This window comes from Camarhynchus parvulus, unplaced genomic scaffold (genome assembly GCF_901933205.1).
Source record: "Camarhynchus parvulus unplaced genomic scaffold, STF_HiC, whole genome shotgun sequence".
Classification (NCBI taxonomy): Eukaryota; Metazoa; Chordata; class Aves; order Passeriformes; family Thraupidae; genus Camarhynchus; species Camarhynchus parvulus.
In genome coordinates, this window is record NW_022148710.1 from 5,484 (window position 1) to 17,556 (window position 12,073).

The window sequence follows — 12,073 nt, forward strand, 5'->3', positions numbered from 1 at the left end:
GGGAAAACGTGGGAAAATGGGAAAATGGGGAAATGGGGAAAATGGAAAAATCGGGAAAATGGGGAAAAAGGGGGAAAATGGGAAAATCGGGGGGGGAAATGGGGGGAAACGGGGAAAATGGGAAAATCGGGGGGAAATGGGGGAAAATGGGAAAATCGGGGGGGAAATGGGGAAATGGGAAAATCGGGGGGAAAATGGTGGGAAAATGGGAAAATCGGGGGAAATAAGGAAAATGGGGAAAATGGGGAAAAATGGAAAATGGGAAAAGGGAACCCATTGTCGCCTCTGAAAAAGGCGCAAAGGCCAAAGGGAAGGAAAACTGACCCAAACTGCCCAAACTGTCCCAACTGAACCCAAACTGGATCCCCAAACTGTCCCCAAACGTGACCCAAACTGCCCCAAACTGCCCTTAAACTGACCGGAACCTGACCCAAACTGTCCCAAACTGTCCCAAACGACCCCAAACTATGCCCAAACTGCCAAACTGTCCCAAACTTCCAACCGACTAAACGGTCCCAAACTGTCCCAAACTGTCCCAAACTGACCCAAACTGTCCCAAACTGACCCAAACTGCCCCAAACTGCCCCAAACTGCCCCAAACTGTCCCAAACTGTCCCAAACTGCCCCAAACTGACCCAAACTGACCCAACCTGACCCAAACTGTCCCAAACTGACCCAAACTGTCCCAAACTGCCCCAAACTGTCCCAAACTGTCCCAAACTGACCCAACCTGACCCAAACTGTCCCAAACTGACCCAAACTGACCCAAACTGACCCAACCTGACCCAAACTGTCCCAAACTGACCCAAACTGACCCAAACTGCCCCAAACTGACCCAAACTGACCCAACCTGACCCAAACTGCCCCAAACTGCCCCAAACTGACCCAACCTGACCCAAACTGTCCCAAACTGCCCCAAACTGACCCAAACTGACCCAACCTGACCCAAACTGACCCAAACTGCCCCAAACTGACCCAAACTGACCCAACCTGACCCAAACTGTCCCAAACTGCCCCAAACTGACCCAAACTGCCCCAACCTGACCCAAACTGTCCCAAACTGTCCCAAACTGCCCCAAACTGACCCAAACTGCCCCAAACTGACCCAAACTGACCCAACCTGACCCAAACTGTCCCAAACTGACCCAAACTGTCCCAAAGTGTCCCAAACTGCCCCAAGACACTGACCTGGAGCGGGCGGGGCGTGGGGGTGGCCCCAGAAATGTAAGTTGCTGCTGCTGCCCGGGAGTGGAGCAAGCGCCCAAACTGACCCAAACCTTCCCAAGTGCCCAAACCGCCCCAGCCCGCACTGACCTGGAGCGGGGGGGTGGGGTGTCCCGAGTGACAGTGTGAGGTGGGGGAAGCGCCCGGGAGTAGCGGGGTGGGTTCGCAAACGGTGAGCGGCTGCGGAGTGGCGAGTGGAGGGCCGAGTGTGGAGCGGTCCTGAAGAGGTCCCCGAGCGGGGCGGCCCGGCCTGGGGGGGGGGGGAGGGCTGGGTGGGGGAGGCCCTGGACTGAACGATGAGGATGAGGAGGATGAGGAGGAGGAGATGAGTTGGAGGTGAAGGAATATGTGTGAAAGGAGAAGAGGGAGAAAGTGGGGAAATGGGGGGAAATGGGGAAAATAGGGGGAAAATGGGGAAAATGGGGAAAAAGGGGGGAAAAGGAAAAAAGGAAATGGGGAAACTGGGGAAATGGGAAATGGGGAAATGGGGAAATGGGAAAAAAAGTAGGGGAAATGGGGGGAAATGGGGAAATAGGGGAAATGGGGAAATGGGGAAAATGGGGGGAAAAGGAAAATGGGGAAAGATGGGGAAATGGGGAAAATGGGGAAATGGGGAAATTGGGGAAAATGGGGAAAATGGGAAAAATGGGGAAAGAAGAGGAAAAGGGAAATGGGGGGAAATGGGGGAAAAGGGGGGAAAAGGGGGGGGAAAATGGGAAAAATGGTAGAAATGGGGAAAGTGGGGGGAAAAGTGGGGAAAATGGGGAAAGGGAAAAAATGGGAAAAATGGGGAAAATGGGGAAATGGGGAAATGGGGGGAAAAGTGGGAAAGAAGGAAATGGGGAAAGGAAGGGGGGAAAAGGAAAATGGGGAAAATGGGGAAAATGGGAAAAATGGGGAAAATGGGGAAAATGGGAAAATGGGGAAATGGGGGAAATGGGGGGAAATGGGGAAATGGGGGGGAAGGGAAAAATCAGGGAAAAAAGGGGGAAAATCAGGGGAAAAAGCAGAAATAAGGGAAAAAGGGGAAAATCAGGCAAAAAAAGAGGGAAAATGGGGAAAAGAGGGGAACAAAACGTGGAAAATCGGGTGAAAAAAATGGGAAAAATCAGGGAAAAGAAGGGGTAAAAGAGAAAAAAGGGGGGAAGGTCAACCGGGAAAGAAAAAGGGGAAAAATCGGGGGAAAAAAGAGAAAAGGGGGGGAAGAGGGGAAAAAGGAGAAATCAGGGGGAAAAAGGGGAAAATCAGGGAAAGAAAAGGGGAAAAAGAGGGGAAAATCAAGGGAAGGAAAGGGCAAAAAGGGGAAAATCAGGGAAAGAAAAGGGGGAAAAGAGGGGAAAATCAGGGGAAGGAAAGGGGGAAAAGAGGGGGGAAAATCAGGGGAAGGAAAGGGGAAAAGAGGGGAAAATCAGGAGGGAGGAGGTGGGTGAAACTGGGGGGGAAAAAGGGGTAAGAAGGGGAAGTGATGGTGCTCACCGGAGCGGTCCCGGCGCCGAGGTTCCGGCGGGTGGGGCCGCTGGAGCGGCTGCGGGGTGGTGCCCTGCTGCGCGTCCGGGCCGGGGGCTCCTCGTCGCTGCCGCCGAAGCTGGTGATGAAGGGTGATCTCGTGGCCTGGGAGGCGTCGAGGGAGCGGGACTGGAGCTGAGGAGGAGGGGGGAGTTGTGGGAGAGCACCGGGGGTTGGGAACCGGAGCAGTACTGGGGGTTGGGAACTGGAGCGCACTGGGGTTGGGAAACGGAGTGTACTGGAGGAGTACTGTTGGGAATTGAGGTACGGGAGCAGCACTGGGGGGGGAACGAGCAGCACCAGTGAGAAGGAAGGAGTGCACTGGGAGGGGCGCCGGTGGGGAATGAGTGTGCCCGGAGCACGGGGCACGGTTGGGGACTGAGCGTCACTGGAGGAGTGGGCTGGAGAAATGGAGCTTGTCCTCGAGCAGGTACGGGGTGGGGAACTGGAGCAGTACTGGAGCATGGGTTCAACCGGAGCTGGCACGAGCGCACCGGGGTTGGGAACCGAAGTACTGCGGGAGCACCGGGAGGAGCACCGGGGGTTGGGAACCGGAGCGGCACCGGGAGGAGCACCGGGGTTGGGAACTGGAGCGGCACCGGGAGCGGCACCGGGGGTTGGGAACCGAGCAGCCCAGCAGCACCGGGGAGGAAACGAGGCAGGGGGGGCCCGGGGGTTGGGAACGGAGCGCGGAACGGAGGAGCACCGGGTTGGGACCGAGCGCACGGAGCAGCACCGGGGTTGGGAACGGAGCGCACCGGGAGTTGGGAAGCGGCCCGGAGCGCACCGGGATGAACCGAGCAGCACCGGGGTTGGGAACGAGCGGCACGAGCACCAGGAGCACGGGGTGGGACGGAGGCAGGAGCAGCGGGGGTTGGGGACCGGAGCGGCCCGGGGTTAGGAACCGAGCGGCCGGGAGCACGAGGAGCACCGGGGGTTGGGAACCGGAGCGGCACCGGGAGCACCGGGAGGGGCACCGGGGGTTAGGGACCGGAGTGGCCCCGGGAGCACCGGGAGCAGCACCGGGGGCGTTCCCGGGGGCAGTACCGTTTGTACGGGTCGTAGGTGGGGCTGTCCCGGCGAGCGTAGCTGGGGGAGAGAGAAAATAAATAAAGTAAAATAAAAGTAAAAATTAAAATAAAGTAAAATAAAATAAAAACAAAACAAAAATAAAGATAAAAATAAAAATGAAAATAAAATAAAATAAAATAAAATAAAATACAATACAATAAAATAAAATAGAAAAAATACAATAAAATAAAATAAAATACAATAAAATAAAAAAATAAAATACAATAAAATAAAATACAATACAAAAAAATAAAATACAATAAAATACAACAAAATACAATACAATACAATAAAATACAATAAAATAAAATACAATACAATACAATAAAAATAAAATAAAATAAATGTTGGGGGTTTGTGGTCAGAAATGGGGGTTTGGGGATGGAAATGTTGGGGTTTGGGGAGAATTTTGGGGTGAGAAAGTTGGGATTTGGGGGGAATTGGGGATGGAAAGTTGGGATTTGGGGGGGAAATGGGATTTTTGTGAGGGAATGGTGGGATTTGGGGGAAAAACAGGGTTTTGAGGGCAAAAAGGTGGGATTTGGGAATGAAAATTTGGGATTTGAGGAGAAAAATGGATTTTGGGGGTGAAAAGAGATTTGGGGGGAAAGAATGGGGTTTTGGGGCTGAAAATTGGTGGGATTTGGGGGGGTTGGGGAGATTTGGGGGAAATTGGAGGGATTGGGGGATTTGGGAATGGAAATTTTGGGGGGAATTGGGATTCAGGCTAAAAACAGGATTTGGAAATGAAAAATTGGCATTTGAGGGTAGAATAGTGGGATTTTGGGGGAGGAAATGGGATTCAGAATAAAAAATGTTAACTCGGTGGCAGGGGGGGGAATGTTGAGATTTGGGATAGAAAATTGCGGGATTTGGGTGAGAACGTTGGGGTTTGGGATGAAAACATTTGGATTTGAGGGAAAACGTTGGGGAAAATGTTGGGATTGGGGGTGGAAATGCTGGGATTCGAGACGAGAAAATCGGGATTGGGGGTGGAAATGCTGGGAATCTCACCTGGGGGGGCTGATTTTCCGGCCTTTCAGCCGCTTCTCCCGGAATTCCCGGCGCTGCCGGCGCGAGCGGCGGCCCTGGGGAAGCGGTTGGAGTCAGGAAAGGATTTTTTTGGGGCGTTTTCCAAGGGGAAATTCCCGGTTTTTTTTCCCGGTTTTTCCCTCACCGAGTACATGGACTTCTCCTCCTCCAGGGCCTTGGCGTTTTTGATGGCTTCGGCCTCCTCCTTGTCCTTCCTCAGCATCCTTTTTCCAGGGGGGAAAAAAATTGGGATTAGGGCGGGGTGTTGGGGAGATGCCGAGTTCTGAGGAAAAGGGGGAGCCCTGAGATGGAATTGCAGGGGAAAATGGATTTTGGGGCGGAATTTCAGGGGAAAATGGGATTTTTAAGGTGAAATGTCAGGGAAATATGGGATTTTCAAGGCAGAATCTCACGGAAAAATGGGATTTTTCAAGGCAGAATGTCAGGGAAAATTGGGATTTCCAGAAGAAAATGCTAAGGGAAAATTGAATTCCTGAGCCAAAATCCCAAGGAAAAATGGGATTTCCAGGAGAGAGAATCCCAAGGGAAAATACGATTTGCAGGAAAGAATCCTAAGGAAAAATGGGAATCCCAAGCCAAAATCCCAAGGAAAAATGAGATTCCTGAGCCAAAATCCCAAGGAAAATGAGATTTCCAAGCCAAAATCCCATGGAAAAACAGGATTCCCAAGCCAAAATCCCAAGGAGAAATGAGATTTCCAAGCCAAAATGCCGTGGAAAAATGGGATTCCTGAGCCAAAATTCCAAGAAAAAATGGGATTTTCAGGAGAAAATCCTAAGGAAAAAGAGGATTCCTGAGCCAAAATCCCAAGGAAAAACATGAGCCCTCCACGGGGTGGTTTTGGGGTAGGATCCCAACTTTTCCCGAGTTTTTTCCGGGCCGTACCTGACGAAATCCCCCTCGGCCATGCCGTAGGTGGTGGCCTGCTTGTTCAGGTCGGCCACTTGCTCCTGGTTCAGCTCGTCCACGTCCACCTCCACGTCTGGAAAAACGCCAGGAAAATCCTGGAATTCCGCCCAGGAAGGAGCCCCGAATCCCGGCCGGAGGCCTCGGATCCGTTACCGATGTCCGGGATCACTTCGTCCTCGTCAGTGTTGGAATCTTCCTCGGAGTCCTCATCGTCCCCGGCTCGTTTTTCCAGGGAATTCTCCAGCTCCTCCACCGTGCTGTCCTCGTAGGTGTAGCCTATGGAAGCCTTTTTTTCCGCCAGCCTGGGGAGGGTCGGGACACAAATCCCTCCAGGCCGCGGCCTCTCCCCTCAGGGAGGGAGGGAGGGAAGGCCGCGGGGCTGAGGGGGGCCGGCCTGCGGGGCCCCGCCGAGGGAAAAGGGGAATTGTGAGGGGAAATTGTGAGGGAAAGTGGGAATTGTGAGGGGAATTGTGAGGGAAAGTGGGAATTGTGAGGAAAAATGGGAATTGTGAGGGGGAATTGTGAGGGAAAGTGGGAATTGTGAGGGGAATTGTGAGGGAAAGTGGGAATTGTGAGGGGAATTGTGAGGGAAAGTGAGAATTGTGAGGGGAATTGTGAGGGAAAGTGGGAATTGTGAGGGGAAATTGTGAGGGAAAGTGAGAATTGTGAGGAAAAATGGGAATTGTGAGGGGGAATTGTGAGGGAAAGTGGGAATTGTGAGGGGGAATCATGAGGGAAAGGGGGAGCCCTGAGGGGGAATTGTGAGGGGAATTGTGAGGGAAATTGTGAGGGAAAGTGGGAATTGTGAGGGAAAATGGGAATTGTGAGGGGAATTGTGAGGGAAAGTGGGAATTGTGAGGGGGAATTGTGAGGGGGAATTGTGAGGGAAAGTGGGAATTCTGAGGAGAATTGTAAAGGAAAGTGGGAATTGTGAAGGGAATTGTAAAGGAAAGTGAGAATTGTGAGGAAAAATGGGAATTGTGAGGGAAAGTGGGAATTGTGAGGGGAAATTGTGAGGGAAAGTGGGAATTCTGAGGGGAATTGTAAAGGAAAGTGGGAATTGTGAAGGGAATTGTAAAGCAAAGTGAGAATTGTGAGGAAAAATGGGAATTGTGAGGGAAAGTGGGAATTGTGAGGGGAAATTGTGAGGGAAAAGAGGAATTGTGAGGGAAATTGTGAGGGAAAAGGGGAATTGTGAGGGGAAATTGTAAAGGAAAGTGGGAATTGTGAAGGGAATTGTAAAGGAAAGTGAGAATTGTGAGGAAAAATGGGAATTGTGAGGGGGAATCGTGAGGGAAAGTGGGGGCCCTGAGGGGGAATCGTGAGGGGAAATTGTGAAGGAAAATGGGAATTCTGAGGGGAATTGTGAGGGAAAGTGGGAATTGTGAGGGGGAATCATGAGGGAAAGGGGGAGCCCTGAGGGGGAATTGTGAGGGAAAATCGTGAGGGAAAGTAGGAGCCCTGAGGGGGAATTGTGAGGGAAAATGGGAATTCTGAGGGGAATTATGAGAGAAAATGGGAATTCTGAGGGAAAATGGGAATTCTGAGGGGAATTGTGAGGGAAAATGGGTGCCCTAAGGGGGAATTGTGAGGGGAAATTGCGAAGGAAAATGGGAATTCTGAGGGGAATTGTGACGGAAAATGGGAATTGTGAGGGAAAATGGGAATTGTGAGGGGGATTGTGAGAGAAAATGGGAATTGTGAGGGAAAATAGGCGCCCTGAGGGGGAATCGTGAGGGAAATCACGAGGGAAAATGGGAATCGTGAGGGGGAATTGTGAGGGGAATTGTGAAGGAAAAGGAAAATTGTGAGGGAAATCGTGAGGGGAAAAGAGAATTGTGAGGGAAAATGGGAATTCTGAGGGAAAATGGGAATTCTGAGGGGGAATTTGGTGGGAAAATGTGAATTCTGATGGAAAATGCAAATTGTGAGGGAAAATGAGAATTCTGACAGGGAATTGTGAGGGAAAATGAGAAATCTGAAGGAAAATGGGAAATCTGAGGGGGAATTCTGAGGGAAAACGGGAATCCCAAGGCAGAACCCCCCAGGGAAAACCAGGAGCCCTTCCCAGGATAGTTTTGGGGGAGATTCCAGCAAAGCAGTGAGGGTAAAACTGGGACTGGGGGAATTATCCCAGAATTAGGATCATTCCCGAGGGTGTGGGGGTGCATTCCCAGCCAGAATTCCCAGGAACTCTGACTTTTTTTTCCCCTCACTTTTTCTTCTCATCCTCGTTGGGTTTCTGCAGGCCCCCGTAGAGCTCGTCGATGTAGATCTGGTACAGGCACTGCTCCTCTGAGACTGGGATTGGGAATTTTGGGATCAAATCATTCCCTGAATCCGTCGGGAACCACCCCCAGGGGATCCAGAGGGGTCAGAATTCCCAAAAAAACAGGAGAAAAGAGACTCACTGCCGGCAAAGTCGTTCTGCACCAGGCCCCGGTACCGCTCGTAGTTGCATTTGCGCTCGTCCGACTCCTGCTCCGGTGAGCTGCAAAAACGGGAATTCTGAGGGGATTTTGGGATCAAAATGGGGATTTTGGGGGGTTCAAGGTGGATTTTGGGGTCCCAAGGTGGATTTTGGGGGGAAAAATAGGATTTGGGGGAAAAAAAGATGGATTATGAGGGCCTCCCCCCTCACAGTTGTGTTTGCGCTCCTCCGATTCCTGCTCCGGTGAGCTGGAAAAAGGGGAATTCTGAGGGGATTTTGGGATCAAAATGGGGATTTTGGGGGGTTCAAGGTGGATTTTGGGCTCCCAAGTTGGATTTGGCGGGGAAAAAATAGGATTTTGGGGGAAAAAAGATGGATTATGAGAGCCTCCCCCCTCACAGCTGTGTTTGCGCTCCTCCGATTCCTGCTCCGGTGAGCTGGAAAAACGGGAATTCTGAGGGGATTTTGGGATCAAAATGGGCGTTTTGGGGATTAAAGATGGATTTTAGGGATCAAATAAACATTTTGTGCTAAAAAAAGCTGGATTTGGGGGGAAAAAGGTCGATTTTTAGGGATCTTCCCACTCACAGTTACATTTGTATTCTTCTGATTCTTCCTCTGGTGAGTTGGAAAAATGGGAATTCTGAGGGGATTTTAGGATCAAAATGGGCGTTTTGGGGCTCAAAGTGAGATTTTGATGATCCAATGTGGATTTTATGGGTTCAAAGTAGGATTTGGAGGGTCCAAAAAGGGATTTTGTGCTAAAAAATGAGGGATTTTATGGCTCCAAAGGGGGATTTTGGCAGACCCAACGTGGATTTTTGGGATCGAAACAGGGAACATTGGGCTCAAAGATGAATTTTGGGGATCCAAAGATGAATTTCATGGCTCCCAAGTGGAATTTCAGGGGATTTTCCAAGATCAAATGCAGATTTTGGGCTCAAAACATGGATTCAGTACTCTCCCACCCAGCCCTGGTGGGATCCCAGCCCCGAAACCGTGGGGAATTCCTCAGGAAGTTTTTGGGGAATTTTTTGGGCATCTTACAGGAATTTTGGGGGTAATTTTATGGGAATTTTTTGGGAATCTTACAGGAATTTTGGGGGTAATTTTATGGGAATTTTTTGGGGAATCTTGGGGAATTTTTTTGGGAATCTTACGGGATTTTTTGGGGGAATCTTATGGGAATTTTTGGGGGAATCTTATGGGAAATTTTTTGGGAAATCTTATGGGAATTTTTTGGGACTCTTCCAGGTATTTCTTGGGGAATCTTACAGGAATTATTTTGGGAATCTTACAGGAGTTTTTTGGGGAATCTTGCAGGAATTTTTTTGGGACTCTTGCACAAGTTTTTTGAGAATCTTATGGGAAATTTTTTGCAAATCTTATGGGAATTTTTTGGGGGAATCTTATAGGAATTATTTAGGAATCTTATGGGAATGTTTTGGGAATCTTACGTGGGGCTGAGCAGGCTCGGGGTGTACATGGGGATGAAATCCAGGTGAGCACGGACGTCGAACCTGTCGATCATGTTGTTGGTGTCCCCCTGCCAGGGCATCCTGCCGGGAAAAACGGAGCTTTGGGAACGGGAAAAATCCTGGAATTCTCACCCAAAACGGTCAGAATTCCCCCCTGTCCTTCAGCAAAAAAAAACGGGAAAAGTGGTTCCCCCAAAAAGCTGAATTTTCTTTGGGTTGATGAAGTACAAACAAGTTAAATTTCATTTTAGGGATTTATCAAACCCTGGGGATGATTCCAGAGTCGCAATTTTCTCCCTGGAAGGAGCAGAATTTCCCTCTTTCCACCAGAAAAAAAATAAGGGGAGTGGTGATTCCAATAAAAATCTGAATTCTGCCCAGATTTGTCTAAAACCACTCAAATTCCACCCCCTGGGAAATCCCGAATTTCTCCATCCCTGGGGGGTGATCCCAGGAATATTCCAGAAATAATTTCATGGAATTTAACCCTGAAATGAGCAAAATGCCTTCAGAAAAAGGCCACCAATGCGCCCCCCGCCCAAAACCGCCCAAATTCCACCCCCTGGGAAATCCCGGATTTCTCCATCCCTGGGGGGTGATCCGAGGAATATTCCAGAAATAATTCCATGGAATTTAACCCTGAAATGAGCAAAATTCCTGCAGCAAACGTGGGAATGGCAGCTCCAAATCCTCCCGGATTTGCCCAAAACCGCCCAAATTCCACCCCCTGGGAAATGCCGAATTTCTCCATCCCTGGTGGGCGATTCCAGGAACATTCCAGAATCAATCCCAGGGAATTCCGGGTGGGAATTCCCGAGGCTCACATGTTGACGGGGCTCTCGGCCGCCAGGGCCACGGCGGAGTCCAGGTGCACCTTGCAGGCCCGGCCGTGCACCTGCAGGAACTGCGCCGGGTCCTTTTTCTGGGAAAAACGGGAAAAATCCCCAATTAGGGACGGGGGAATTCCCAGGAAAATCCTGGAATTAGGGATGGGAGAAAGGTGGGAATTATGGGGAGAATTCCCGGGAAAAATCTGGAATTAGGGATGGGGGAAAGGTGGGAATTAGGGGGAGAATTATTGGGAAAAATCTGGAATTAGGGATGGGGGAAAGTTGGGGAGAATTCCCAGGAAAATCCTGGAATTAGGGATGGGAGAAAGGCGGGAATTAGGGGGAGAATTATTGGGAAAAATCTGGAATTAGGGATGGGAGAAAGGTGGGAATTAAGGGGAGAATTATTGGGAAAAATCCAGAATTAGGGATGGGGGAAAGTTGGGGAGAATTCCCAGGAAAATCCTGGAATTAGGGATGGGGGAAAGGCGGGGAATTAGGGGGAGAATTATTGGGAAAAATCTGGAATTAGGGATGGGAGAAAGGTGGGAATTAAGGGGAGAATTATTGGGAAAAATCCAGAATTAGGGATGGGGGAAATAGGGGGACAATTCCCAGGAAAATCCTGGAATTAGGGATGGGAGAAAGGTGGGAATTACGGAGAGAATTCCTGGGAAAAATGGGGAAAATCTGGAATTAGGGATGGGAATGGGGGAAAAACTGGAATTAGGGATGGGGGAAAGTGGGGGGGAGAATTCCCAGGAAAATCCTGGAATTAGGGATGGGAGAAAGGTGGGAATTAGGGGGAGAATTCCTGGGAAAAATCTGGAATTAGGGATGGGAGAAAGGTGGGAATTAAGGGGAGAATTATTGGGAAAAATCTGGAATTAGGGATGGGGGAAAGTGGGGGAGAATTCCCAGGAAAAATGGGAATATTGGCCTCCAAACTGGTTCTGGGCGTCCCAAACTGGTTCTGGGCGTCCCGAACTGGTTCAGGACACCCCAAACTGGTTCAGGACCCCCCAAACTGGTTCTGGGTGCCCCAAACTGGTTCTGGGTGCCCCCAAACTGGTTCAGAACCCCCAAACCGGTTCAGGACCCCCAAACTGGTTCTGGGTGCCCCCAAACTGGTTCAGAACCCCCCAAACTGGTTCTGATTCCCCCAAACCGGTTCGGGACCCCCCAAACTGGTTCAGAACCCCCAAACTGGTTCTGGGTGCCCCAAACTGGTTCTGGGTGCCCCAAACTGGTTCTGGCACCCCCCAAACTGGTTCTGGGTCCCCCCAAACTGGTTCAGAACCCCCCAAACTGGTTCTGATTCCCCCCAAACCGGTTCGGGACCCCCAACTGTTCAGGCCCCCAAGGTTCCCCCAAACTAACCCAAAGGTGACCCCCACATCCCACCCCCCCCCCCCCCCCCCACCCGCCCCAAGCCCACCACGCCAACCCCCAAACGTGCCAACGAGCCCCAATGGCCGGACCGGGTTCTGTAACCAAACTTCGGGACCACCACCCCCCCCGCTGCGCCAAGCTTCGTAGCTCAGGCGCCGGGCATTGTAATCCACCATCAT

At 50.7% G+C, this 12,073-nt stretch overlaps 1 protein-coding gene across 1 annotated transcript; it reads right to left on the minus strand.

Annotated features, from left to right (window-relative positions):
- Window positions 1-3,713: 3,713 nt before the first annotated feature.
- On the minus strand, window positions 3,714-12,073 carry CLASRP (CLK4 associating serine/arginine rich protein). Its single transcript, XM_030970788.1, has 10 exons — window positions 12,002-12,073; window positions 10,497-10,705; window positions 9,652-9,753; window positions 8,175-8,254; window positions 7,980-8,064; window positions 5,917-6,065; window positions 5,740-5,836; window positions 4,979-5,057; window positions 4,816-4,889; window positions 3,714-3,819 (listed from the first exon to the last, which is right to left on the minus strand). The coding sequence occupies exons 1-10, from the start codon at window positions 12,071-12,073 to the stop codon at window positions 3,714-3,716; spliced, it is 1,053 nt and encodes a 350-aa protein (XP_030826648.1).